This window comes from Danio rerio, chromosome 20 (genome assembly GCF_052040795.2).
Source record: "Danio rerio strain M-AB ecotype USA chromosome 20, GRCz13ab, whole genome shotgun sequence".
Lineage (NCBI taxonomy): Eukaryota > Metazoa > Chordata > Actinopteri > Cypriniformes > Danionidae > Danio > Danio rerio.
In genome coordinates, this window is record NC_141040.1 from 56,015,235 (window position 1) to 56,042,374 (window position 27,140).

Here is a 27,140-nt window from a genome sequence, read left to right on the forward strand (position 1 = left end):
CAAGAGGATCTCTCACAGCGAGCACCGTCCTCCAGAAGAACATCAGTATAGTGAGGGCCCCGATGGCCACTGTGACCACCACTGGCTCCCAGGGGACTCCGTGAAAATTGGGACCCGGTCGCCATTCCTCTGGAAGCGCAGTGATCAGCTGCACAACACAAAAACACACAAGAGAAATGAGTTTAAAGTCTGCATGAACCGGAAGCTGTGGTTTTCTTCATATTATGATGCAGATCCTAGAGAAACAGAATATTGAATGAAACAGAAGTTAACAATGTGCTTTTTCCGCTATCGTGAGACAATTCAGGACAGTTTCGAGTGGCTGTAAAAAAAGAAAAATGTAGGGCGGTGGATGATTTAGTTCTTCGGGAACCAATTAAGATTTGAAAAGACTGGAAAAAGGTGTTGGTAAGAAAATAAAAAAAGATTAATGAACGGATGAATTTGAAAAATTAGAATGGACAGATTGGCTAAAACAGACACCCACTGATAGCTCCGCCCTTAGGAACTTCAAGCCCCGCCCTAAAGAAATGGTAGCCCCTCCCCAAAGAACTAATAGCCCTGCCCTAAAGAATGAATAGCTCCACCCAAAAAGTCTGATAGCTCTGCCCTTAAGAACTTCTAGCTCTGCCCAAAGACTTATAGCTCCACTCTAATGGACTGGTAGCCCCTCCCCAAAGAACTGATAGCCCTGCCCTAAAGAATGAATAGCTCCACCCTAAAAGTCTGATAGCTCCGCCCTTAAGAACTACTAGCTCTGCCCTAAAAGACTTCTAGCTCCACCCTAAAGGACTGCTAGCTCCACCCTAAAGGACTTGTAGCCCCCCCCAAAGAACTGATAGCCCTGCCCTAAAGAATGAATAGCTCCACCCTAAGTCTGATAGCTTTGCCCTTAAGAACTTCTAGCTTGGCCCTGAAAGGCTGATAGATTTGCCCTAAAGGACTGGTAACCCCTCCCCAAAGAACTGATAGCTAAACCCTGAAGAACTGATAGCCCTGCCCCAAAGAATGAACAGCTCCGCCCTAAAAGTCTGATAGCTCCGCCCTTAAGAACTTCTAGCTCGGCCCTAAAAGACTCCTAGCTCCACTCTAAAGGACTGATTGCTCCACCCTACAAGACTGGTAGCCCCTCCCCAAAGGACTGATAGCTAAACCCTATAGCAGAGGTGTCCACAGTCGGTCCTGGAGGGCCGGTGTCCTGCTGAACTTAGCTCCAACTTGCTTCAACACACCTGCCTGGAAGTTTCTAGTATACCTAGTAAGAGCTTGATTAGCTGCTTCAGGTTTGTTTGATCAAGGTTGGAGCTAAACTCTCCAGGACACCAGCACTCCAGGACCGAGTGTGGACACCCCTGCCCTAAAGAATTGATAGCCCCACCCTAAAGAATGAATAGCTCTGCCCTAAAGCACTGATAGGCCCTCCCCAAAGGACTTACAGCTTCACTCCAAAAAAAAAAAAAAAAAAAAAAAAAAAAAAAAAAAAAGACAGCCCTGCCCTAAAAGAATGAGAGCTCCACCCTAAAAGACAGCTCTGCCCTAAAGGACATGTAAATGGCAATTGGGGAAAGGTAGGTTATGGTATTTGATTAAACTTTACAAAGACAAACTAATTTACAAATTATGAAGTGCACAGTTACATCATTTAGAACTATACACATATATAAATAAGTGTACACTTTTATTTGATGAGGATATTAAGCACTTTTCATTTCAAGCACATACCCCAGGTGCATTTTTCAAACCTTTAAAACACTTTACAAATTCATCTGAATTAGAGAGAGAGAGAGAGAGAGAGAGAGAGAGAGAGAGAGAGAGAGAGAGGGATGGATGGATGGATGGATTGATAGATAATATATCATGTCTTTAAAACACATCCACATTAAATCTTTCACTTTTATTAGGGTTAAACTCTGTTATGACCACACAAATCTCATGTTCTGAACTGTGGTGGTTGCCTGGTTATTATAATCCCAACTTGACATTGCAGATCCTGCGATGTGACTATTGCAGATACACAAATTGCGATATCGATGCTGAAACCAAATACTGTGCAATTCTTCATCTATGGAAAATATTTAAATGGCATGTTTGCCCCAAGCCCAACACTGAATCAGTCATTCTCTCTCTTAAATGTTTTTACTCCCATCTGAAATGTGCTAATTTTTTTTTTTTATTGATTTATTTTGTTTACTCATGAAATGGAATCTCCATGCATTCCTTCTTCAATCACGGCTTAATCAAAAGGCGCAGATGAACATCAGCACAGAGTCGGCTCTTAAAATGAGTTTAAGATAATATATTTTATTATGTTTTACTTATTTATTTGTTACTAAACAGGAAGTATTTATGAATCAACACAATTACATTTTCAAGCAGTTTCAACATCTTTGCACATTTCAAACCTTATACACTAGATTAATATTCAAGCACTTGTATGAACATATGTTATATGACACCTCGGCTTCACTTGCTGACAGATGAAGTGTTCACAATATATTAGTAAGAGGCAGATTATGAAGCCCATGTGGCACTTTCTGACCCTTTCTGCACTCTTAGACCTATTTGACAAATCCAAAGGGTATTCAATGTGCTCTGAACCTTATCACCAGACACATGCACCAATAACACAACAACAGTGTTGCTTACTGTGGACTTTCACCTCTGGTAAAACACAGTCATCACCAATATGCCTGTAATGAACACACACAACTCCGTTTATATTAGCAAATTTAGCCGTCTCGGGATATTATGCGACCCCTAAATGGACTTTACCAACTGCAACAGAATTACTATGAAGACCCCAATGAGGAGGATTTAAAAAATACAACACTGCGACCTAATTACACAATTCTGCACGGATATTAGACGGAAATTGTTAATTCTGAACAGTTTAAGCTAGCATAAATCAAACAATTGACTCCTGAAGGCAGCATTTTGAGTCTAAAGGGCACTTACTTCGTGAAGTCTGGACAGGATGAAGACGAAAAAGGCAGTGTTTTCTATCTCAGCTGGTTGAGAGGTAAGAATTGGTTGTGAGTCCATCCTCATAAAGCGTTTTAGCTGATTTATTAGCGATCAGAAACGGAGGTTGAAGCCGATAAACAGTGTATAAATGGCGGACCGCTGGTTCATATCGGAAGCCGGTGGATTTTTAATATAAAACCGCTTTGTCGCGCGTGTTTGACACAGCTATTCTGTTTAAACTAAGAAGTAATAGCATAGATGGATAATAAATATATATAAATAGTTAGTATGTTTTGAAATCGCGGCTGGAGTAAGATCAGTGTTGATCTCTTTCAACACGTCAACATTTCAAAACGCTGAGCGGAGAGTCTCTCACTGAGACAAGCACTTCCACTCTGTGTGCTCGCAGTCACGTGATGCTCACAGCGGCCTCTGATTAGTCAGAACACGAGACCGTTTGATCACATTAGCAGAGATGCTAGTTGTTTTGACAACTTGGAGTTATGTTAACGATGCTTTTTTAGAGTATGTACAACAACATCAGGCTAAACTGAATAACAATGCTTTGGAACTTTGTTTGGCTATGGTTTCATACACATATGATTCACGTATGGAGTTTTATTAGCAAGTTTAGCATGCTGCGCTATTGGATTTCATTCATGCAAGTACACTTAGCAGGGTACTCTACAGACCTGAGATGCCCAAACTTTTTCTCATAACGGGACAAAAATCAACCTTAATTGAGGGCTGTGGGCCGAATATATACCAAACCGAATATATATTTATTCCAAACCATAATACATTAAATTTACCATGGGTAGTTTCCTAATTAGTTCACTAATATAAAAAAATACGTAGAAAACATAAACAATCACATTTATAACACAATGGAGTTCAATTCTGAATACACTAGTCGAGCCTTTGCCTTGATTTGCCACCAATGACTTGTGCATTGTCTTCTATCATTCATGTGACCCTATTTAAATTTTAAAAGTCTGATTTATTGAAACATAATCAGCATGCCTGCTGAAAAATAAAGCTTATACCAGCCTAGGCTGGTTGGCTGGTTTTAGCTGGTAGACTAGCCTGGTTTAAGCTGGACAAAGCTGGTTTTGGCTGGGCTCCCAGCCTGGCTAGGCTGGTCAAGCTGGTTTTAGCTGGTCATCTCCCAGCCTGACCAGCTAAGACCAGGCTGGAAATTGCTGGAAACCAGCCAGGAAATGGCCAAAACCCCTCTAAAACCAGCCTGGTTGACCAGCTAAAACAGGCTTAGGCTGGTTTAAGCCGTTTTTTTCAGTAGTGATACGCATAAAAACAAAGGTATTCGTCCCAACAACCTTCCCATCATTCTCCCTATCTTTACAGATCAGACGGTGGGCCAAATCAAAGGTTACCAGTCCCTACTTTGGGCATCTCTGCTATAGACACAGACACGTGACCTGATGCAGAATTGAACAAGAAAGTAATTTTACTCTGCAATGATCAATAATAAACTGTATTGGATATTATTTATGTGATACACATATTAGTTTTTTAATATAAAAAAACATCTTATATTTTTAATATAAAATACAAATATATATAAACTTATGACTGAATTAAAACATATGAGTACACTTTTGTGTTGTATTCATAAATAAAAATATGGTATACACCAGTGTATACCATATAAGATTATGAAACTATTATTATGAAATGTATATAACCAATGTAACAGTTGACAAGAATTTAAAGACAGAAACAATATGTATATATTTTCAAATAGAAATGACAAATAATAGATAAATAGATGTGCAAGGGATTATTAAACTTTTGTAAACATACACAAAAAATGAAAACTAGGCTAAATTATTATAGGAATTAATATAATTGAAGCTGAATATATATATATATATATATATATATATATATATATATATATATATATATATATATATATATATATATATATATATATATATATATATATATATATATTTTATTTATTTATATATATATATATATTTATATATTAATATGTATATTTAGGAGTCGGACACAGTCAAAAAATAGGTAAAGCCTCCCTAAATTCACACAAACATCATTCTTGAAAGATAGCTTGATATAAATTGTGTCATTATTTATAACCGTTTAATAAAATTTTATAATAAATATTAGAAGGTTTATTCAACATTGGGTAGGAGATGCAAAATGTTCTTGCAATTCTGCAATCAACATTCAAGAAGCCATTTTAATCAGATTTATGCTACAAAAGAAGACTAGGGCTGCACAATATTGGAAAAATCTGACACTGCAATGTTTTTCAGACCCCCTAGTTTTTCATGGTTCCGCAATCCCTTAATCCATCGTAAAATCCACAAAAAAAGAAAAAAAATTCTCTATTTAAATGCAAAATAATTGCAAATTTTTTTTAATAATTTCATAAAACACCCAATTCCAAACCATATAATTAAATTATATTCATTTCAGTTTGCAATTAATTGTCTTACATGACTTACAGATGTTGCATACACGTGATGTATCTCTCGAAAAAAGGGTCTCTCACCTGTGCCCTCACAGTCCTAACATTACATGAGAGTGGGGTAAAAACGTTTTCCAGCCTGTGTCATAAGCAGACACAGATGAAACGCAAGTGATTTACATGTGAAGTCTGAGCAAACATATAACAAACGGAGCAATAGAACAAACAGAAAAGCAAGCAGCTTACAATGATGAAGATTGCACAAAAGATGACGGCCGCTGGACGTGACCGAATTGAAGGACATTATTTGTGCTTTGCATGTATGGATGGTATTATGATGTACATCAAATCAATAAATTATTTAGCTGAACTCTTTCCCTGCAGTCCATGAGAGAAAACGCTTCCCTGCCATTGACGAGTTTTACAGCAATCCGTGTTTTAGGTGTTTTATGGTAGGGGAAGCCCTAACGCATGTCCTGAGTGAGGCACATGATGTCGAATACTCCAGGGAGTGAAATCTGAGAGAAAGTAAGATCGTGGATAAAAATAAGAGTTATACAAACGTCCTTTGGCTTAATCCCTGCCGTTTTAGATCTGTTTTAGATCTTGTCTTGACAAGAGACCACAATAAAGAACCTTTATTTTTATGATTTGTGTCATTGTGTCTTGAATCGTTTTGTTTTGTTTCTAGTCCAAATAAAAAAAAAAAATCTTAAACCAAGTAAAACTACTGTTTAGTTTTCATCATCAGAAGAAATAAGTGAAAATAAAGAGTGTTTTGCTTGTTTTAAGGAAATTATCTGCCAGTGGAGTAAGTAAAAAATCTTGTTTTCGCTTTGAAATGTAGATATTTGGACTATAAACAAGATAAAAATTCTGGGCAAAGTCGGCGCAATAGCCTAGTGGTTAGCGTGCTGACATATGGTGCAGTTGCACTTTAGAGCGTCCCGAGTTTGAGTCCCGGCCTGAGGACATTTCCCATCCCCACCCCCTCTCTCGCTCCCACTTCGTTTCCTGTCTAAAAAACTGTCCTATTCATTCACTAAAAAGGCAAAAAGGCCAAAAACAAATCTTGAAAATATAAATAAATCTAAATAAATAATAAGAATTCTACGTATAAAATGTTTTTTTTTTTTTTTTTGCATAAATCATATAAAGTCCATATAAATACAGTGATTAAATACAATTCCTGGTCAACTACAATTCAGACTGGACATTGCAGATTCAGCTATGGGGCTATGAAGATGCGCACATTGCAATAGCAATGCTGAAACCTTATATTGTGCAGCCCTAGAAAGAACCAACTATTGAAACTCCGACTTTAATGCAACATATTTGAATATTGTAGTACTCACAATCTCTCCATAAACTCCCAGATTTTCTTTGACAAGCACCACCAAATCCTGAAGTTCATCTGAAGTCGATGAGTCGGAGGAATCACTGCCAGTTTCTGCATCATGGAAATCGGAGACACTCGGAGACTCCAACGAACCTGGTGCCAAAAAATTAACGATATGCGTCAAATAAATAGTTTTAATCAGCGTGCAATTATACAGTGAATATCAAGAAAGGGGCAATATGAACCAAAATTCATTTACTTAATTGAATTACTATCAATTCCGCCCCATTTACACGTGGCTTCAGCGTCACCTCTTGACTGAAGGCGTGTCTGAAGTTGGGGCTACCGCGATCGTCATAGCAGCGTCAGTAGAATGAAATTCAGTCAGCAATAGGCCTAGGCGTCTAGCTGGTTTATTTGCATACAGCGATCTGATTGGCTGACGCTTCTGTCGGTGCTTGAAAAGTTGAGCTAGTCCCAACTTCTGCAGCAAGCAACGCTGACGGATCCACAATGCAGTTCGGCAACGCCTCACATCACCCATTTAAAGTGAATAATATATGAATTGAGCATGGATATTGCAATGCATTCGCAATTGCCACATCGCAGGATTAGATTATTTATTACAAATTAAATGATGAAGACATTATTAAATACATATTTTTTATGTTATTGTAAAGGGCGGCACGGTGGCTCAGTGGTTAGCACTGTGGCCTCACAGCAAGAAGATCACTAGTTCGAGTCCCAGCTGGGCCAGTGGCACTTCTGTGTGGAGTTTGCATGTTCTCCCCATGTTGGTTTCCGTCGGGTGCTCCGGTTTCCCCCACCACCCAAACACATGCGCTATTGGGAATTGATTAACTAAATTGAACGTAGTGTATGAGTGTGTATGTGTACAAATGAGTGTGTATGGTTGTTTCCCAGTACTGGGTTGCAGCTGTAAGGGCAATCGCTGTGTAAATCATATGCTAAAATAGTTGGCGATTCATTCCACTGTGGCGAACCCTGATAAATAAAAAAAAGCGGCAAATGAACATGAATGAATGATCATTATTGTACAAAATTATTTATATAACGATGATGGCTGTGTTATTTTATGCTTGATTGTTCAATTTTTGTACTTGAATACTGTTAGACTCACCAGAAAACCATAAAGAACTGCTTATTTAACATTTATTTTTGCATATACATGCTTGTATTTTATATATTATGCAGATGCACTGCATAGAAAAAGACTTGATCATCCCATTTAATCTAATATATGATATCTTTCTAAATATACAAATTAAATCAAATCAAATCACTTTTATTGTCACATTATCAGCAGCACGTGTGCTATGATGAGTGAAAAGCTCAGGTGAATTATTATCTGGTGAAATTATATTCATATTGCAATATACATCACGGCAAAACTAAATACTGCAATGTCAGCTTTTTCCAATATCATGCAGCTCTAGCCAAACTTAAAAAAACAAAACAAATGAATTAAAACTAACAAACCTGAAGACGGATCCATCTCAAAGTGAAAGCCAATGTCCACTGGCTTCTCCAAAATAGCATGAGGTCCCTTTTGGATCTCCTCAGCGTCTTCGAAACTGATTTGAGCGTCTTTATTCCTGTTGAAATGGCCTCCGTCCTCCTCAAGATCCACATCTTTATTGTGGGACAAATCTGGGTTCACGTTCAATTCAGGATTCAGAATCGGTTCAGATTCATTCTGCTCCTTGTGCATTTCAGGAGTTTCAGCTGGCTCAGTTATTTCAGTTGTAATGTCCAGATTGTTCACCTCTTCAGCGTCAGCTCGGGGGTCATCTGGTGGCACAATTAAAATCAAGGCACAATTCTTAGACCTTCTGTGAAATTTGACATTATAATTCCTAAGTGCTGTTTACTGGAGAGGTACAAAAAAAACTATTCTAATAATATAGACCCAAGCAGTTTATTCAATTAAAAAGTATTAATTCATTTAAATTTGATTCAATATTTGTATAAAAATTTACAGTGCTCAGGAGGGCTGCTTGATTTTGGGAAAAATTTATTGCATTAAACATTGCATTATTTACAGTGTCATGGCGAGGGCAATGCAACCATATTGACCATATGCGTGCAATTTACACAGAAGTATAAATAAGCCTTAAAAAAGGGTGAGTTTTTAATTTTTTTAATAGAGAAAAGAGTTTTTCTACAGGTGGTTTGTCAAGCCCACTCACCTGAGTGAAGCTCACTTCATAAATGCAATATTTTTAATTTTTTTATTGTTTGTGATTTTGAGTGTTCCTAAGAAAGTGTTAGGTGTAAAAGCGGTGCATTAAGACTTTAAAACACCAGGGATGACTGAAAGCTATGGCAGAAATTCTGATTCTCATTGGTTGTTGTTATTTTTCTCTCGTCTCCCAGCATTAGTGTTTATTTTCAGCTCTAGGTTCACCTAAGGCCAACAACAAAAATAACTGCACTTACAATATTCTACCATATTCTATTGTATGATATATACCATCATACCGCCCATCCTTAATAGCAACACTGACGCCACTTATTTACATTTCGCAGTATACACGGAATTTAAAAAATATTTTACGGTACACACTGCATGTTGTAACGATATATACAGTTGTACAGTCTTGGCCACGCCCACTTATTTACATTTTGCAGTACACATTTAAAAAAAAAATCCGTACACACTTCATTCTGCAGTAACAATATATACAGTCGTACCATCTTGGCATCGCCCACTTATTTACATTTGGCAGTTTACACGGAACTAAAAAAATATTTTACGGTACACACTGCATGCTGTAACAATATATATAGTTGTATCGTCCTAACCACGCCCACTTATTTACATTTCACAGTATACACGGAACTAAAAAAATATTTTGCGGTACAAAGTTCATGCTGTAACAATGCATAAAGTCGCACAGTCTTGACCACGCCCACTTATTTACATTTTGCGGTATACGTGTAACAAAAAAAATTTACGGTACACACTTCATTCTGCAGTAACAATATATACAGTCGTACCATCTTGGCATCGCCCACTCATTTACATTTCGCAGTATACACGGAACTAAAAAAATATTTTGCGGTGCAAACTTCATGCTGTAACAATACATAAAGTCGCACAGTCTTGACCACGCCCACTTATTTACATTTTGCGGTACACGTGTAACAAAAAAAATTTACGGTACACACTTCATTCTTCAGTAACAATATATACAGTCGTACCATCTTGGCCACAGCCACTTATTTACATTTCGCAGTATACACGGAACTAAAAATATATTTTACGGTACACACTGCATGTTGTAACGATAAATACAGTTGTACAGTCTTGGCTACGCCTACTTATTTACATTTTGCGGTACACATGTAAAAAAAAAAATCTAACATTACACACTTCTTTCTGCGGTAACAATATTTGCAGTCGTACTGTCTTGGTCATGCATTCTTACTTACATTTCACAGTATACAAGGAATGAAAACATGCTAACAATCGATAAATACCAATATATACCATTATACCATCTCTCCCTAATCCCCAAAGTTGACATTTACATGAAATTGCTCATTTTTCATTCAGAATTAATAACTAAACTCATTCCCTTACCTCTTTCATATGCACTTTGTTCCTCCTCGACCAATGGGACGCTGTCGCTGGCTGTCGAATATTTCTGTCGCAAAGCGAAAACGATCTCCTGAAAAGCGTCCAACATGGCGGCCTCAACATCATACATCTCCGGTTGCTTCTGCAGTCCATCCTCCAGAGCTTTCCGGTCTCTGTCGTTAAGTATGTCCTCTGTGGCATCGAGAATGGAGTTTTCTGAAGCCTCCGTGATCTGGTCCAGCGTTTGCTCGATCTCCTCCGTATCCGTCTTCATCTCCCGAGCAGACTTCATCTCAAGATCCAGATCAGAGAACATGGCTTCGATTCTGAACATGTTCTTCAGGCCGAAGTACTTCTGCATGCGCTCGGTATCCTCATCCTTTAAGTAGACAGATGTCGATTTTCAACAAATCAATATACAGTTGAAATCAGAATTATTAGCCTCCATGTATATTTTCCCCCATTTTTTGTTTATTGTAGAGCAGATTTCCTCAACACATTTCTAATCATAATAGTTTTAATAACTCATTTCTAATAACCGATTTATTTTATCTTCACCAAGATGACAGTATATAATATTTGACTAGATTTTCTTCAAGACACTAGTATTCAGCTTAAAGTGACATTTAAAGGCTTAACTAGGTTAATTAGGGTAACTAGGCAAGTCATTGTATAACAGTGGTTTGCTCTGTAGACAATCGAAAACTAATATTGCTTAAGTGGGCTAATAATATTGACCTTAATAATAATATTTCGTACGTCATTTCATTTTATTATGCATAACTTAATTTGTAAACTAATTAATACTGTTTTCTTTGCATGTGTGGATTTCTTTGGTTGTCCGCTGAACATTTCTAGTCAACAGCACCTTCAGAAATATCTTTTCTGAGAAAAAATGGTGACGCATTCAATGCTTATTTGCCCCACTGTATATCACAATAAAAGCTTCAGCAATTAATTGCATCAAGAAAATTGGTTACCAACAGTCGCCTACCTTCAAGTGATCTCGCAATATTGTGAGTCTCAGTACGCTATCGCTGTATTCAGGCTCTTCAGGAGGAAGACCAACCTCTTCAGTTTCAGTTTCATCTGCTTGTGTTGTGTTTTCGCTTTGTTGAGATTCAACCAAACCATCATCATCATGTTGCTCATTGTCTTCAGGATTTTGGTCTGTGAGGTGAGGACTATTAGATGAAAGAAGAGCGTTTTCGTCTTCCAGAAGCTCTTCAGCCTCGTCCTCTTCACCTCCAGGACTATCTTCCTCAGTCTCCAGTGTGTTTTTAAGCAGATCCTCCAGTTCGTTCTTCACCTTTTCGATCTGTTCGTCTGTTTTATAAAGTAGAGGAGCAGATTCTGGGCTTTCAGAAACGTTCTCAGTTTCATCTTCATCGATGGACTCTGTAGGCTGTTGGCTTCTGTTTATCGCTGCATCCCGAGCATCGTCTGCAATGTTTTTGTGTGCATTTTCATTGGTGTTCATGCTGGCCTTCATAACAAAATCATCTGCATTTTCCTTTGTATTCTCTGTGATTTCACTTATATTTAATGCTAATGTTTCCAGAGCTGGTTCAGATGGGACGACTTCACTCTCATCTGAAGCAGATTTCGTATTGTGAGGAGAATGAGAAAATTCCACATCATCAATATTTTCCTCTTCTTCAAAATCTCTTTGTGCTTTGAGGTCATGAACTAAAAGTGATTCTTTGGCGTGTTCGTGAAAAGATTCAGTCTCTTTCGATTCACTTTTTTCATTTAATGCTGATGACCAGCTGTCCTCATCCTCAAGTGTTTTCTCTAAAGTTTGTAGTGGTAAATCTTTATGGCTAGCAGGCTCTTCGATATCTACATCTAAACCTGCTGTTTGTGTTTCAAGCTGTGACTCAGAATCAGAGTCATGTTGGATGTGCAAAAGTTCAACATCATCAATGTTTAGTGCATCAAAATCTGATGGTTGTGTTTCTACATCATCTTGGCTTGTTAAAGTATCTGTCTCTTCTGTCGCTGCTTCTTTAGGCTCCAGTGTTGACTCTGAGGAGACGACGGTCTTTGGCTGAGAGCTATCAGAGTCATCTTCAGTAGATTTAGGAATCAATGTGTCTGATTCAGAAGCTTCTACAGATTCTGAATCTACTGACTCTGATTTAAGAGGCAGTGTTGATTCTGAATCAAATGACTCTGACTCAAGAGGTAATGATTTTAATTCTGACTCAAATGATTCTGATTCAAGAGCCAATGTTGATTCTGAATCAATTGGCTGTGTTGTTGATTCTGAATCTGCTGACTGCGACGTTGATTCTGAAGCATTTGACTGTAATGTTGATCCTGAATCATTTGACTGTGTTGCTGATTCTGAATCATTTGACTGTAATGTTGATCCTGAATCATTTGACCGTGTTGCTGATTCTGAATCATTTGACTCTGCTGTTGATTCTGAATCCGTTGACTGTGATGTTGATTCTAAATCATTCGACTGTGTTGTTGATTCTGAATCAGTTGACTCTGCTGTTGATTCTGAATCAGTTGATTCTAAATCGGTTGACTGTGTGGTTAATTCTGAATCGGTTGACTTTAACATTGATTCTGAATCAGTTGACTGTGTTCTTGATTCTGAATTAGTTGACTGTTTTGTTGATTCTGAATCAGTTGACTGTGTTCTTGATTCTGAATCAGTTGACTGTGTTGTTGATTCTGAATTAGTTAACTGTGTTGTTGATTCTGAATCAATTGACTTTGTTCTTGATTCTGAATCAACTGACTCTGATTCAGGAGTCAATGCAGGTTTCGAATAAACAAACTCTGATTCATGAGTCGATTCTGTTTCTGAATTAACTGACTTATGAGTCGATGCTGATTCTAAATTGACTGATTCTAATTCAAGAGGCAATTTTGATTCAGAATCAACTGACTCTTGTTGGAGAATCAATACTGATTCTGAATCGATCAACTCTGATTGAAGAGGCAATCTTGATTCTGAATGAACTGCCTCTGATTCAAGCAGAGATTCTGAATCAAGATGCTCCACTGATTCTTCTGTTTCAGAAATGTCATACGGATCTGCTTCTTTTGATTCTTCTGTTGAATTCTCAATTTCCATAAATAATTTGCTTCCTAATAACACATCTATGTCATAACTTTCAAATTTATCAAGCCCAGTCTCAAAGCAAACAAAATCTGTTTCCTGAAAGAGAAGAACAGATCCATATTAACACAAAATCATGTTAAGAATGAGCAAACATCAGTCAACATCAACCACACCGACTTACTTCTGTAGGTACCTCCAATTCTTTTTCAGTATATATATGATTTATATTAAGATAGTCTTTTGGAAAATAGCCAAAGTGGTTTCCAACCTATACAGAGAGATGAAGAGATAAAAGGGTGAGTTTTGCATTTAAAAGAGATTAAAACATTAAATAAATTAATGAATGTTAAAAAGATCTAAGAAAACATGCACAGAGATGTTAGATCCTGTTTGAAATTATATATTTGTTTGCACATTTATCCATCTTATACACATTTCCTCTCTCATTTCATAGAACAATAAAAAAAAACTATTAAAAACAGCAAGCATGCATGGTTTTATACTACCTATATAGCCAATTTTATTGACGTATTTACCTTATACACTTCCATACACAAGCATATAACATTTAAACCCATAATAAAATGTTGAATATAGCTATAAACATTTACTGATATGCATGATCCGTTGAACAACTAACCTAATAAATGTAGACTGTGTCTTAAAATAATACTTATCAAAGTCAGACACAGTACTATACTCAGTGAAATGCTTATACAACTACCCATGTTTAAAAAAAAATACTATTAATAAGAATTTAAATAATGGAGTATAATAATAAATACAATTGATGTAGAAACAGAAAATAAGACCAAAAATAAAATATTAAAAACTTTAGATATGAAGAATCTAGCTATAGAAAATAGATCAAGATACGCTCCCTGGCCACTTTATTAGGTACACTTGTCCAACTGCTTGTTAAAGCAAATTTCTAAATTAAAGTAAACAACGCACCATGTCATAAACGCCTAAATCATCTCAGACTGGTTTCTCGAACATGACAATGAGTTCACTGTACTCAAATGGCCTCCACAGTCACCAGATCTCAATCCAAAGGAGCACCTTTGGGATGTGGTGGAAGGGGAGATTTTCATCATGGATGTGCATCTGAGAAATCTGCAGCAACTGCGTGATGCTATCATGTCAATATGGAGCAAAATCTCAGAGGAATATTTTGAGTACCTTGTTGAATCTCTGCCATGAAGGATTAAGGCAGGTCTGAAGGTAAAAGTGGGTCCAACCAAGTCCTAGTAAGGTGTACCTAATAAAGTGGCCAGTCAGTGTATAAATAAATCTTAGCTATATTAACAAACATAGAAAACACAAGTGTGTTTCTAATAAAGTCCCTGATGCCTAGAGAGAAAACAGTGTATCCTACAGGTGGTTTGTCAAGTCCACTCACTCTCGGCACACTCAACTACACAATATATGACCAATTATCAGTAACCATAACGACAAAATCATCATAAACCAATCATTTATTAGGAGAATACTTACACTACCAGCCCACACGTCTGACCTCTGCCCTGAGAGTTTATAATATACATATATCGTCTCTCCTTTCTTAAAAGAGAGAAACCGACAGTCCGGCCCCGTGAAATCCTTTGCGGCCTTTCCTCTGCCGAGAAGCACTAAAACACACACACAGAAATGCATATGTTAGTATGAAAACTACTCATTTGTGTGCAGTGCACGTGGCAAGCTTTTATAATCCAGCATTTATTCTAAGATGGCCATATATACAGCTTTATTACCTACATAATGTTCATTTTCTTGCACAGACTGATCATTTCACTTCATAAGACCTTACATTATTTTGTATATATTTTTTGACTCTCAAAATGCTTGTAGCTGTTTTATTGCAATTTACACTTTCAGAAATCAAGGTATAAAAGCTGTCCTTGGCCTGAAACTCTTTCTAAATGAAACAATTTGTATGTAAAGATCCATAATGGTGCCTTAAAAGTAAATATTAGTACATAACATGTCCATATTGTAGCTTAAAGGTACATTTTAATACCTAAAAAGTATTTTAAAAAAGTACCTTTTAATAGGGTACTACCCTGAGTGACAGCTTTTGAATCAAAAAAAGAGCTCATCTTTAATGTTGACCTGATGATTAGTAAATTCACAGCAAGTTTTCCTATTAAACATGATATTATTTCTTGCTAGATATAAATAAAACATGACCGATTCGCCCTGTAAAGATGCAGCAGGAAGTTCTGCGTTAAATATTTTGTAGTTGTCTGATGTGAAACATCATTGCATGTGTTCTTTACACAGTAACATGATTTTATAGTTTGTTTAATAATGGTGTGTCGACCGCACCAGAATCAACAGCGCATCTAATAACTTGCCAATATGGAAGACACTGTTGAAGACTAAATTATTATCCCACCTAGGTCATTTGAATTATTCTATATGTATATAATCTTCTATATGTTGTGGTGATTCTATAGTTCTATAGTATTTATATACTATACTATAGTATTAGTGGTGTAATGGATCACAAATCTCACGGTTAAGGTCACATTATGGTGTTTTAGTCATGGATCGGACCATTTTTTGGATCAGCCAAAAATCGGTGGTGACAATAGTAATTTGCTTTCCATTTATTACAAAAAAAGCACTGCAAGACACTGGTTTGGTTTTATCAAATAAAACTTAAAACCTGTAATTTTATTTAATTTTTTTAAATGAAGAAATAATCAGCTGAATACAAATAAATTAAATTATTCAGTTCTGTGAAAACTTCACTGTTACTCCAACTGTTGCTGATAACCCTAAATGTAGAAATCTAACATTATCATTTTTACAACCCATATTTATTTTTAGCCTCATCTTCAATAAATGATTCAGTTCTTCACTCATAAAGCTTCATGTTTCATTGCTAGATGATCATTTCTGAAGAATTATTAAGTGGCATATTTTTGATGGCCAGCTATTGGTTAAATAATGTAATTGCTGCCTACAACTTTCATGTTTGAGAATCGTTTAATGCATACGAGGATGATTTTAATCCTCACCATAAACATCAGTGGTTTCATCTAAACTATAATCTGTTCTCGCAGTACTGCTGTGTTATTTAAATCTAACTTCATAACCATCTCAGAAGACTAAATCTCTTTCAAGAGTTCACACTTGGATACTGTTTGACAACTTGTTAGCAAGTTAGCAGGTTTGGCATGCTGTCCCAGGAGAGAACCCTGAGCTCGGAGATAGTTGAGCCCAGGGCTCCCACCAGGTTCATAGAGCATGTGAGGGGAGTACGAGGTCAGGTGTTCTCGAGAGCTCCCCTCGGCAAAAGAGGAAAGGAGGAGAAAGGGTGGATGGGGGGTTTCTTCGGGAAAACGAAGATAAAGGAGTAGTTCTTAGCTAGGTTACTTATAGTGACAGGGCTCGAAATTGCGACCATTTTGGTCACATATGCGCCCGAAAATTAATCTATGCGACCTCATAATATATCTGGGCGCATTAGTGCGACTGCAGATAATGGTTGTAGTGCGACCTGTTTTGATTTTTTGTAAAAACGTGCTGAATCGCTCTTCTCTGCCGCTATATTGGTTCATATTAGCTGTCATTCACTCAAGGTATTCCGCTGTCAGATCACAGGGAGGGAGCTTTTATGACCACGGGAAATGCAAACGGCTGAAGAGTAAAAACTTAAAGCACACAGGTTTGCAAACCGCACCTAAAGTTGAGGCGCAGATGAGAGCGATCATGACACGTCACGTGGTGAATAATGATCCGCCAGCTGAGATCAATCGAGTACGCGCTTCTTGGAGAAGGCGCCCGAATGTCCATGCGTCGCATTCACTGCGTGTTCAGCGCAAATGTCCGCTAAAAGTCTAATCTAATACTGTACATTTCATCGCCAAAGAAGCTCGCCTTTACTAAGTTTACACTGAAACTGCGGCTCATAACAAAGACCGGTATTGCGCCGATGGTTAGTGCAAGAATCCTGCTCTGCCTGCTCATAAATTGGGTCGGCTGACTCGCCTGCTTTTCCACTAACACAGAAAAATGAAGATCAGCTCAGACTGAACCTTTAAATTGACACAAACTGAAACCAAAACTTTTAAAGAGTGATAGAAGTGAGACTTTACTTACTTTCTTTTGTCTATTCTTGTTTGAGGTGTATATTATTTTTATTTATTTATTTACTGATTACTGCTTTGCAGCTTTCATCATTGAATTGAATGGTTTATTATAATCTTTTGTTTGTTTTGTAGCAGAAATATTATTTATTAAATTGACATGCATATAAAAACAGCAGTACAAAATCAATATTTCTTACTGCAATGCTTTTTGTTTGATGCAAACTATACATTTATTTTTCACAAAGTAACAGACTTTTTATAGCAGATTACCTACATTCATGCACATTCAAGGCAGTATCATAATGAGAAATGTAATTCATTGTTACTATTATTGTCATTTTCATCATCATTAATATTCTATGGCCTAATAATTAGACATTCATTTTGGAATTATTGCACACAAATATCAATGTCTTCGCAGCATTAGTTCGATAGCTGTTTCTGGTTTTTGTCAGTCCTATTAATGTTGTTTTAAAATACAATAAATCCCTTAAAAAGTGCTCATTCATTTTTGGTGGGTCCTCCTAATTTTTTTCTGGTGCTCCTAAATTTATTTTGGTGCTCCTAAATATTTGAAGTTGGGAGCACCGGTGCTACCAAGTAAAAAAGTTAATTTCGAGCCCTGAGTGAGTTTGGATGAATCTGATTGGCTAGCTAATGAGTGTAGATGAGTGACCAGCTGCAGTCAATCATATCACGTGCTCCTCTCGAAATTAGTTTGTGAAACTTCATTTCTTGTTTTTTGCGTTTTCAGATTTGAATGCAGCGATTGAAAGGATTAATAAACGTATGCAAATCAGCATCATTTATAATTTATGTTGCGTGGGTGTTGAGATCCTGATCTTTTAATGACTGATCGTCACACTGAATGCATTAATGCAGGATAAACAAGTAGTGACCTAGGAAACCCACCGCATCCCCTATTAACCCACAACTTCCTCCATCATAATTATATTTTACAGGAAAGCCTAAATGCTTTCATACATGCGATATGAATGAGGCGAGAGGCGATCTCTCTGCTATAATTAAAAAAATACTAATCCACAGGCCACGTGTGTTCCGAACCATAGGTTGTGATCCATACAAATCACAGATCAACCATGATCTATTACACCCATATATAGTTTTCTATATGGCAACACAACAACTATAATATAAACAAATGACCCAATACTATAGTATTCTACACCTACAGGACCTATTATACTACAATACACCACAGTTTACTTTGGTCAAATTTATAGTACACTACATTATTTATTAGTTTATCAGTTAGACTAGTAATACACTAGTTTATAAAGTGCTGTACATACAACACAGAGTTCAAAACACTAAAATATTTATTATAAGCATAGGTAGTAATAAAGATGGATTTGTTATGCATCCTTCACTCCATTCTTCAACTATCAAGTGATTAAGAAATAAAACACACTCCTCAACCACAGCTGGAATCATGTTTAGCAGGTTGTATTTACTGTAAATAACTGCTGTTGTAAATAAATGTTGTTGTTGTTAGCTCAACTAGCTAAACTGAGCTCACCTTTAAAAATTGTCACCTTGTTGTAAGCCAACGTTTGGTCAAATTTGGTCAAACCCAATGTTGGGTTATTTATGTTTTCCCCAATTAAATTTAAATGGCACTTTTTAACCCAGCGGTTGAGTTTGTACAGATTTGACTTAACACTGGGTTACAACAACCCAGCATCTTACAGAGTATAGTGTTTTTGAAACATACTGCAGAACATCTATGTGAATTAATAAGTTATGGTATATATAAATATTGAGATTACATCATTCATCCTTACCTCCATTCTTGAAATATTAGGCATTAAGATATTAAACATGGTTCAGTGCGCAAAACACCGACAGTGGAGTCATGTTCTGCAGATTGTATGTAAATATGCCCTTTAAATTAAACCAATCACTTCTGTTTGACAGAGATTTAAATCCAGGCCTCGTGTTTAACACAGTTAATGCTTACAGTGTGTGTTCACAACATATTGAACACATAAAATGACACATTAAAGCTCTCGTTTCACATACACAAATCTCAATGCTGCTGCTGCTGTTGTTGTTGCTAGCTCAGCTAGCTAAACTGAGCTCACATTAAAAAAATAAAAATGGTTGGCTGTCGTAACCCAACTGTGGGTAATTAATTCTTTTCAATTAAATTTAAATGGCTTTTTTAACCCAGCGGTTGTGTTTGGACATATTTGACCTAACATTAGGTTACAACCACCCAGCCTCTTACAGAGTATAGTGTTTTTAAAACATACTGTACAACAAGTACAATTAATAAGCTTTGGTGATTCTGTAGTTGTTGGTAACACAACAACTATGACCAAATGACCCAATACTGTACTATTCTACACCTACAGGACCTATTAAACAACAATACAACACAGTTTACTGTAGTGAAAACGACAGTATATTACACTATTTATTAGTTTATCAGTTCACTGTAGTTAAAAAAGTGTTGCATAATACATGGTTCAAAATCAATATAGTGTTCACTATAATTTAGAAGTAGTCATACAGATTGATTCATATATTGAGATTATACCATTCATCCTTAACTCTATTCTGGAAATATTAAGTAATGAAGATATAAAACATGGTTCAGTGCGCAAAACACCCACAGTGGAATCATGTTCTGCAGGTTGTATGTAAATACGCCATTTACATTAAACCAATCGCTTCTGTTTGACAGAGATTTAAATCCAGGCCTCGTGTTTAACACTGTTAATGGGTGTTCACATCATATTAAACACATAAAATATCAAACTAAAGCTCTCATTTCGCATGCAATACTCTGTGTTGTTGTTGTTGTTAGCTTGACTAGCTAAACTGAGCTCACATTCAAAAAAACAAACCTGCTAGGTTCTCGTAACCCAACCTTGAGTTAAATATGAACAAACCTAATGTTAGGTTATTTTACCCCTAATTATATTTAACTGACACCTTTTAACCCAGCGGTTGGTTTGTTTTAACATTAGGTTTCAACAACCCAGCATTTGTTATCAGCACACTGGATCTTCAAGGACGCGCCAGCCCTCATGTCATTTTCGCCTGTACGTCACATGTAGGATCGACATTCTAATGGAACTCTTTTAAGTCACAGAATGTTACAAAGTTGCAGTTTCCCCGCGGCGGCGGCCGATGCGGCCTTTATGACGTCAGCAGCGCAGAACTTTTATGATCCAGCATCCCGAATAGATGAAAAGTTGCAGATACTCACTGCTGCATTCTTCATCCGCGCAGCGCTTCAGCTCCGAGAACCGCCGGTCCGAGCAGCTCCCGCCGAAGCACGAGCACAGGAGGAGGGTAAAAAGTGAGTAAAACCGGGGATTATTCGGTGCAGCCATGCTGGCAGCTGTTGATCGCGGAGCCGCTGCCGACACGTCAGCAGACCGGAGGCGAGCTGAGCTGCTTCAGTGAGGAGGAGAGAAGCTGGAGTCAGGTTACAGAGCCTGCGCTTAAAGAGATAGCAGCACCAACAACACACCACACAGATCAGCTGGGGGAACACTGGCTCTACACTGTGCTGTGAAAATATATTTATCTATATATAATTTAATAACAAATATCTAAAATAAAATAAATACATTTTATGTAGTGTGTGTAGGGGCATGCTTATGTTTTTATTTATTTATTTATTTGGATTTGTTTTGGTGTGTTTATTTGGATTTTTTAAAAAGTTTTATTTAGGTAGTTATTATTTACATTTGATCTATTCTTTATTGTTTGGTTTTATTGTGATTTCATTAAATTTTTATCTATTTATTTGTTGAGATTACATCAAAAACAAAAAAAAGAGATAAGAAAACAAATAAAAAGACCAATTAATTGCTCCTCAATTAATAAGGTCAACTAATTAATGATGGTTAGTTCAAATCACAATTTACACTATTAACTACTGCATTAGGCGACGCAGTGGCACAGTTGGTAGTGCTGTCGCCTCACAGCAAGAAGGTCGCTGGTTCGAACCTCAGCTGGGTCAGTTGGCATTTCTGTGTGAAGTTTGCATGTTCTCGCTATATTGGTGTGGGTTTCCTCCGGGTGCTCCGGTTTCCTTCACAGTCCAAACACATGTCATACAGGTGAATTGGGTAGGCTAAATTGTCCATAGTGTACGAGTGTGAATGAGTGTATGTGGATGTTTCCCAGAAATGGGTTGCAGCTGAAAGGGCATCCGCTGCATGAAACATATGCTGAATAAGTTGGTGGTTCATTCCGCTGTGGCTACCCCAGATTAATAAAGGGACTAAGCCGAAAATGAACGAATGATTGAATATATAAGATATTAACTTATAAAATATTATCCTATTCTACATTCCTAATCAATGCATAAACCAAACTATACCTAATGAACCATAAGCAGCAAATTAATAAATTATTGAGCTAAAAGTCTTAGTTTAATCGTGAATCGTTAATTCAAGTGTGAATTATAATTTCAAATAAAGTGTTACCAAATTAATAGTAAGATTTAATATTTCAGGCATGGTGGCTCAGTGGTTAGCACTTTCACCTCACTGCAAGAAGGTTGCTGGATTGAGTCCTTCGTATTGTTTCTCTCATTCCTCTAGTGCTGCAGGTGGCGCTATGACCCGGTCACGATCATCGCTTGTTTTTATGAAGAAGAGTTTAGTTCACATCCTCACATGTCCAAAGAAGTCCACAAATTCACAAGTGCACTATTTAGTGAGTCAATAGTGTTTATAATAACATATTTCTTTCATGCCTCGTTCATCATCATCATCTGAATAGGAAGGCCAGTCGCCGTATTGCACTGAGAAATGGATGACATCGAAGCTGAGCTCAACATTGCAGAAACACACGCGGATTTTACACAAGATGAAAGTGAACATCGGCAACGGCTGAAAAGACCAGTCCAGCTTCACTGTCAAGTTAAAGACCGAGGTAAAGTTTCATTTACACCCTCATGTTTACTCTAAATTCATTATAATGCACCCAGAATGCGTGTAAAGTTACTTGTTTTCGCAATTCGGAGGGTTATTGCACACAAATAAGATAAGAGATTAAGCTGGGATTCTGAGGGACATTCTAAAGCACTTAAAGTGGCTTAATGCACCTAAACATCAAAACATCAACATTGAAGTCCATTAAAAGGAAAAAGCTTAACGTGGCTTAATGTAACGTTACCTTAACAAGCGGGGAAAATCAAATTTCTATCAAATTTTACTCATGACACACTTTCTGATGACAAAAGTATGGAAGCCCGTTCCAGCCTCTGAATAAAAATAAATAAATAAATAAATAAATACAATGTAAAAACAAATTATAAAGTCAAAATTCTAAGTTAAGTCAAAACCTTGAGATATATAGTCAGAATTCAGAGTTATAAAGTCGCAATTCCGAGTTAAGCCAGAATTGCAAGTTATAAAGTTAGAATTCTGAGCTATAAGGTCGCAATTCTGAGTTATAAAGTCGCAATTTGATTTATAAAGTCGCAATTCTGAGTTAAGTCAGAATTCTGAGATATAAAGTCAGAATTGTGAGTTATAAAGTCAGAATTCAAAGTTAAAAAGACAATTCCGAGTGTTAAAGTCGCAATTTTAAATGTTAAATTTCGAGCTACAAAGTCGCAATTCTAAATAATATTCGCAATTCCGAGTTATAAAGTCGCAATTACGAGTTATAAAGTCCCATTTCCTAGTGATAAAGTCGCAATTCCGAGTTATAAAGTCACAATTCTGAGTAATAGTCGCAATTCCCAGTTATAAAGTCGCAATTCCGAGTGTTAAAGTCGCAATTTCGAGCTACAAAGTCGCAATTCTAAATAATATTCGCGATTCCGAGTTATAAAGTCGCAATTCCGAGTTATAAAGTCACAATTCTGAGTAATAGTCGCAATTCCCAGTTATAAAGTCGCAATTCCATATTGTAAAGTCACAATTTCGAGTAATAAAGTCACATATCTGAGTTATAAAGTCGCATTACCGAGTAATAAAGTCGCAATTCCGAGTTATTAAGTCACAATTCTGAGTGATAGTCGCAATTCCGAGTTATAAAGTCGCATTTCCTAGTGATAAAGTCGCAATTCTGAGTTATAAAGTCACAATTCTGAGTAATAGTCGGAATTCCCAGTTATAAAGTCGCAATTCCGAGTGTTAAAGTCGCAATTTCGAGCTACAAAGTCGCAATTCTAAATAATATTCGCGATTCCGAGTTATAAAGTCGCAATTCCGAGTTATAAAGTCACAATTCTGAGTAATAGTCGCAATTCCCAGTTATAAAGTCGCAATTCCATATTGTAAAGTCGCAATTTTGAGTAATAAAGTCACATATCTGAGTTATAAAGTCGCATTTCCGAGTAATAAAGTCGCAATTCCGAGTTATTAAGTCACAATTCTGAGTGATAGTCGCAATTCCGAGTTATAAAGTCGCATTTCCGAGTTATAAAGTCGCAATTCCGAGTTATAAAGTTGCATTTACAAGTAATAAAGTCACAATTCCGAGTTACAAAGTCGCAATTCAAAGTAATAGTTGCAATTCTGAGTAATAAAGTCGCATTTCCGAGTAATATAGTCGCAATTCCGAGTGATAAAGTCGCAATCTTGAGTAATAAAGTCGCAATTCTGAGTAATAAAGTCGCATTGCCGAGTAATAAAGTCGCAATTCCAAGAACTAAAGTTGCAATTCCGAGTGATAAAGTCGCAATTCTGAGTAATAAAGTCGCATTTTCGAGTAATATAGTCGCAATTGCGAGTGATAAAGTCGCAATCTTGAGTAATAAAGTCACATTGCCGAGTAATAAAGTCGCAATTCCAAGAAGTAAAGTTGCAATTCCGAGTGATAAAGTCGCAATTCTGAGTAATAAAGTCGCATTTCCGTGTAATAAAGTAATTTTGCAATTCTGAGTGATAAAGTCACATTTCCAAGTAGTAAAGTCGTAATTCTGACCTATAAAGTCGCAGTTCCGAGTTAAAAAGTCGCAATTCCGAGTTGTAAAGTTGCAATTCCGAGTAACAAAGTCGCAATTCCAAGTTATAAAGTCGCAATTAGCAAATTTCCAGTATACTTCAAGTTACGCCCCTGTCTTGCAGTCCGCAGACAGACACTACTCACTATGACGACTTCTGCTGCTGAGAAACCCGGAAATGTGAAAATGGTTCACATTATGGCTGCACAATATTGGAAAAAACAACATTGTGATATTTAGTTTTTTACGATATATATTGCGAAATAAAGACAATTCCCTCAGTGGTGTTTTAAACTTGCCTAATAACTCAACCAGGCCTTAAAATCACATGCAAATAATAAACTGGACATTGAAGATCCTGCTCAAATGTGCACAATTCAATATAGATGCCGAAATGATATATATTGTGCTGCCGTAGTCCTTATATTGCATTATTGAATATTTTAGTTTGTCTTTTCAGGTTTTTTCACAGGGATCTACTTTCTGAAGTGCAACAGAAAGTGTCTGGAGCTGCTGAGAGAAGCGATGCTGCATCATCGGTGGCAGGAGGCTGTGGGATATTTCAGCTCTTACATTCAGACACTGGAGGCCAAAACATACAATAGTTATCAGTCTGTGGTTGCGGAGGTACACACTCACTCACACACTTCTCTGAGAACTTACGCCTTTAATATCAGTGATGAACATGTGGCATTCTCCTGTTTTGATAGTGACTCTGGTCATAATGTTGCATAGTGTTGCTGAGTGCAGCAAATACATTTAATCGATTAAATAAAATATTAAGAATGTATTTGCTTCTGAATTTGTTTAAAATATTACTGACCAATAATTGGAAATGGTTTTGCATGGATAAATAGCGTAGTAGATATATTAAATGATGGATGGATGAATTAATCGATAGATGGGTGGAATAATAAATTAACAAATTGATTGATGGAATGATGATTGGATGGATGACGTGGTTGATGGATGAATGAAGAAAATGGAAAATGAATGAATAGATGGATGGATTGAATGATGGATGGAGGGAATTATAGATTGATGGATTGAATAATAGATAAAAGGATGAAATAATATATTGATGGATTGAATGGTAGATGTAAGTAAAGATAGATGGATTGAATAATGAATGAATGAATGGATAGAATGATAGACTGAATGTTGGAATGAAAGATTGATGGATGGATGAAATCATAAATGGGTAAATAATAGGTACATGGGTTGATTGATGGATGAATAAAACTAGATGGGTGAATAATAGGCAGATAGATTGAGTAATGGATGGATGAATGAATCGATAGATGGATAGATTGATTAACAAATGGATTGGTTGAAGAATTATGAATGGATTGATGATTGAATGAATTAAATAGTCGATGGATGGATGAAGGAAATGGAAAATGAATGGATGGATAGATGTATGGAATTATAGATTGATGGATTGAATGGTGGATGAATGGATGAAATAATATATTGATAAATAGGTGGATTGAATCGTAGATGTAAGTAAAGAGAGATGGGTTGAATAATGAATGAATGGATAGAATGATAGACTGAATGTTGGAATGAAAAATTGATGGATGGATGAAATCATAGATGGGTGAATAATAGGTACATGGGTTGATTGATGGATGAATAAAACTAGATGGGTGAATAATAGGCAGATAGATTGAATAATGGATGGATGAATGAATCGATAGATGGATAGAATGATAGATTGATTAACAAATGGATTGATTAAATCATGAATGGATTGATGATTGAATTAATGAAATGGTTGATGGATGGATGAAGGAAATGGAAGATGGATGGATGGATGGAATTATAGATTGATAGATTGAATGATGGATGAAATAATATATTGATGAATAGATGGATTGAATGATAGATTGATTAACAAATGGATTGATTGAATCATGAATAGATTGATGGATTGTTGATTGAATGAATGAAATAGTCAATGGATGGATGAAGGAAATGGATGGATGGATGGATGGAATCATAGATTGATGGATTGAATGATGGATGAATGGATGAAATAATATATTGATGAATAGATGGATTGAATGGTAGATGTAATTAAATATAGGGCTGCTCGATTTTGGAAAAAATCATAATTACGATTATTTTGGTCATAATTGTAATCACGATTATTCTAAACGATTATCAGTTGAAGTCAAAATTATTAGCGCTCCTGAGAATTTAGTTTTTTTTAAATAACTATTTCCCAAATTATGTTAAACAGAGCAGGGAATTTTAACAGTATTTCCTCTATTTTTTTTTCTTCTGAAGAAAGGCTTATTTGTTTTGTTTTGGCTAGAATAAAAGCAGATTTAAATATTTTGAAACCCATTTTAAGGTCCATATTATTAGCCCCCTTAAGCAATATATATTTTTGATTGTCTGCAGAAGAATCTACTGTTATACAATGACTTGCCTATTTACTCTAATTAAGCCTTTGAATTGCACTTTAATTTGAATGGTTGTATTTTGAAAAACATCTAGTAAAATGTTATGTGCTGTCATCATAGCAAAGATAAAACAAATCAGTAATTAGACATGATATATCAAAACTAGTATGTTCAGAAATAACTTTAAAGGGCCATGAAACCCCCTCGTTTCAGCAGGGTGTTTTCACACCTCTACT

At 36.4% G+C, this 27,140-nt stretch overlaps 2 protein-coding genes across 22 annotated transcripts in view; one reads left to right on the forward strand and one right to left on the reverse strand.

Moving 5' to 3' along the window:
* The window catches only part of mia3 (MIA SH3 domain ER export factor 3), a 449,841-nt gene extending 428,886 nt beyond the window's left edge, over nucleotides 1-20,955 (reverse strand). For 7 of the 13 annotated variants that reach the window (XR_015518871.1, XM_087298634.1, XM_087298633.1 and 4 more), the window contains exons 1-8: nucleotides 20,789-20,955; nucleotides 14,948-15,081; nucleotides 13,632-13,718; nucleotides 11,363-13,546; nucleotides 10,372-10,747; nucleotides 8,265-8,576; nucleotides 6,781-6,917; nucleotides 17-148 (exon numbers count right to left, since the gene is read on the reverse strand). Coding sequence is in view for 12 of the 13 variants with exons in the window: in XM_087298634.1 (XP_087154760.1) it covers nucleotides 17-148; nucleotides 6,781-6,917; nucleotides 8,265-8,576; nucleotides 10,372-10,747; nucleotides 11,363-13,546; nucleotides 13,632-13,718; nucleotides 14,948-15,081; nucleotides 20,789-20,915 (3,489 nt within the window). In the remaining variant the exon portion in view is untranslated. Of the gene's footprint in view, nucleotides 1-16; nucleotides 149-2,955; nucleotides 3,335-6,780; nucleotides 6,918-8,264; nucleotides 8,577-10,371; nucleotides 10,748-11,362; nucleotides 13,547-13,631; nucleotides 13,719-14,947; nucleotides 15,082-20,788 lie in introns of those variants that run through there. The other 6 variants (XM_087298640.1, XM_087298639.1, XM_087298638.1 and 3 more) reach the window with 1 other exon arrangement.
* Nucleotides 2,672-27,140, forward strand: part of taf1a (TATA box binding protein (TBP)-associated factor, RNA polymerase I, A) — a 60,870-nt gene continuing 36,401 nt past the window's right edge. For 3 of the 9 annotated variants that reach the window (XR_015517866.1, XR_015517864.1, XR_015517865.1), the window contains exons 1-2: nucleotides 22,197-22,470; nucleotides 24,954-25,120. Coding sequence is in view for 6 of the 9 variants with exons in the window: in XM_087297634.1 (XP_087153760.1) it covers nucleotides 22,347-22,470; nucleotides 24,954-25,120 (291 nt within the window). In the remaining 3 variants the exon portion in view is untranslated. 9 annotated transcript variants of the gene reach the window in all.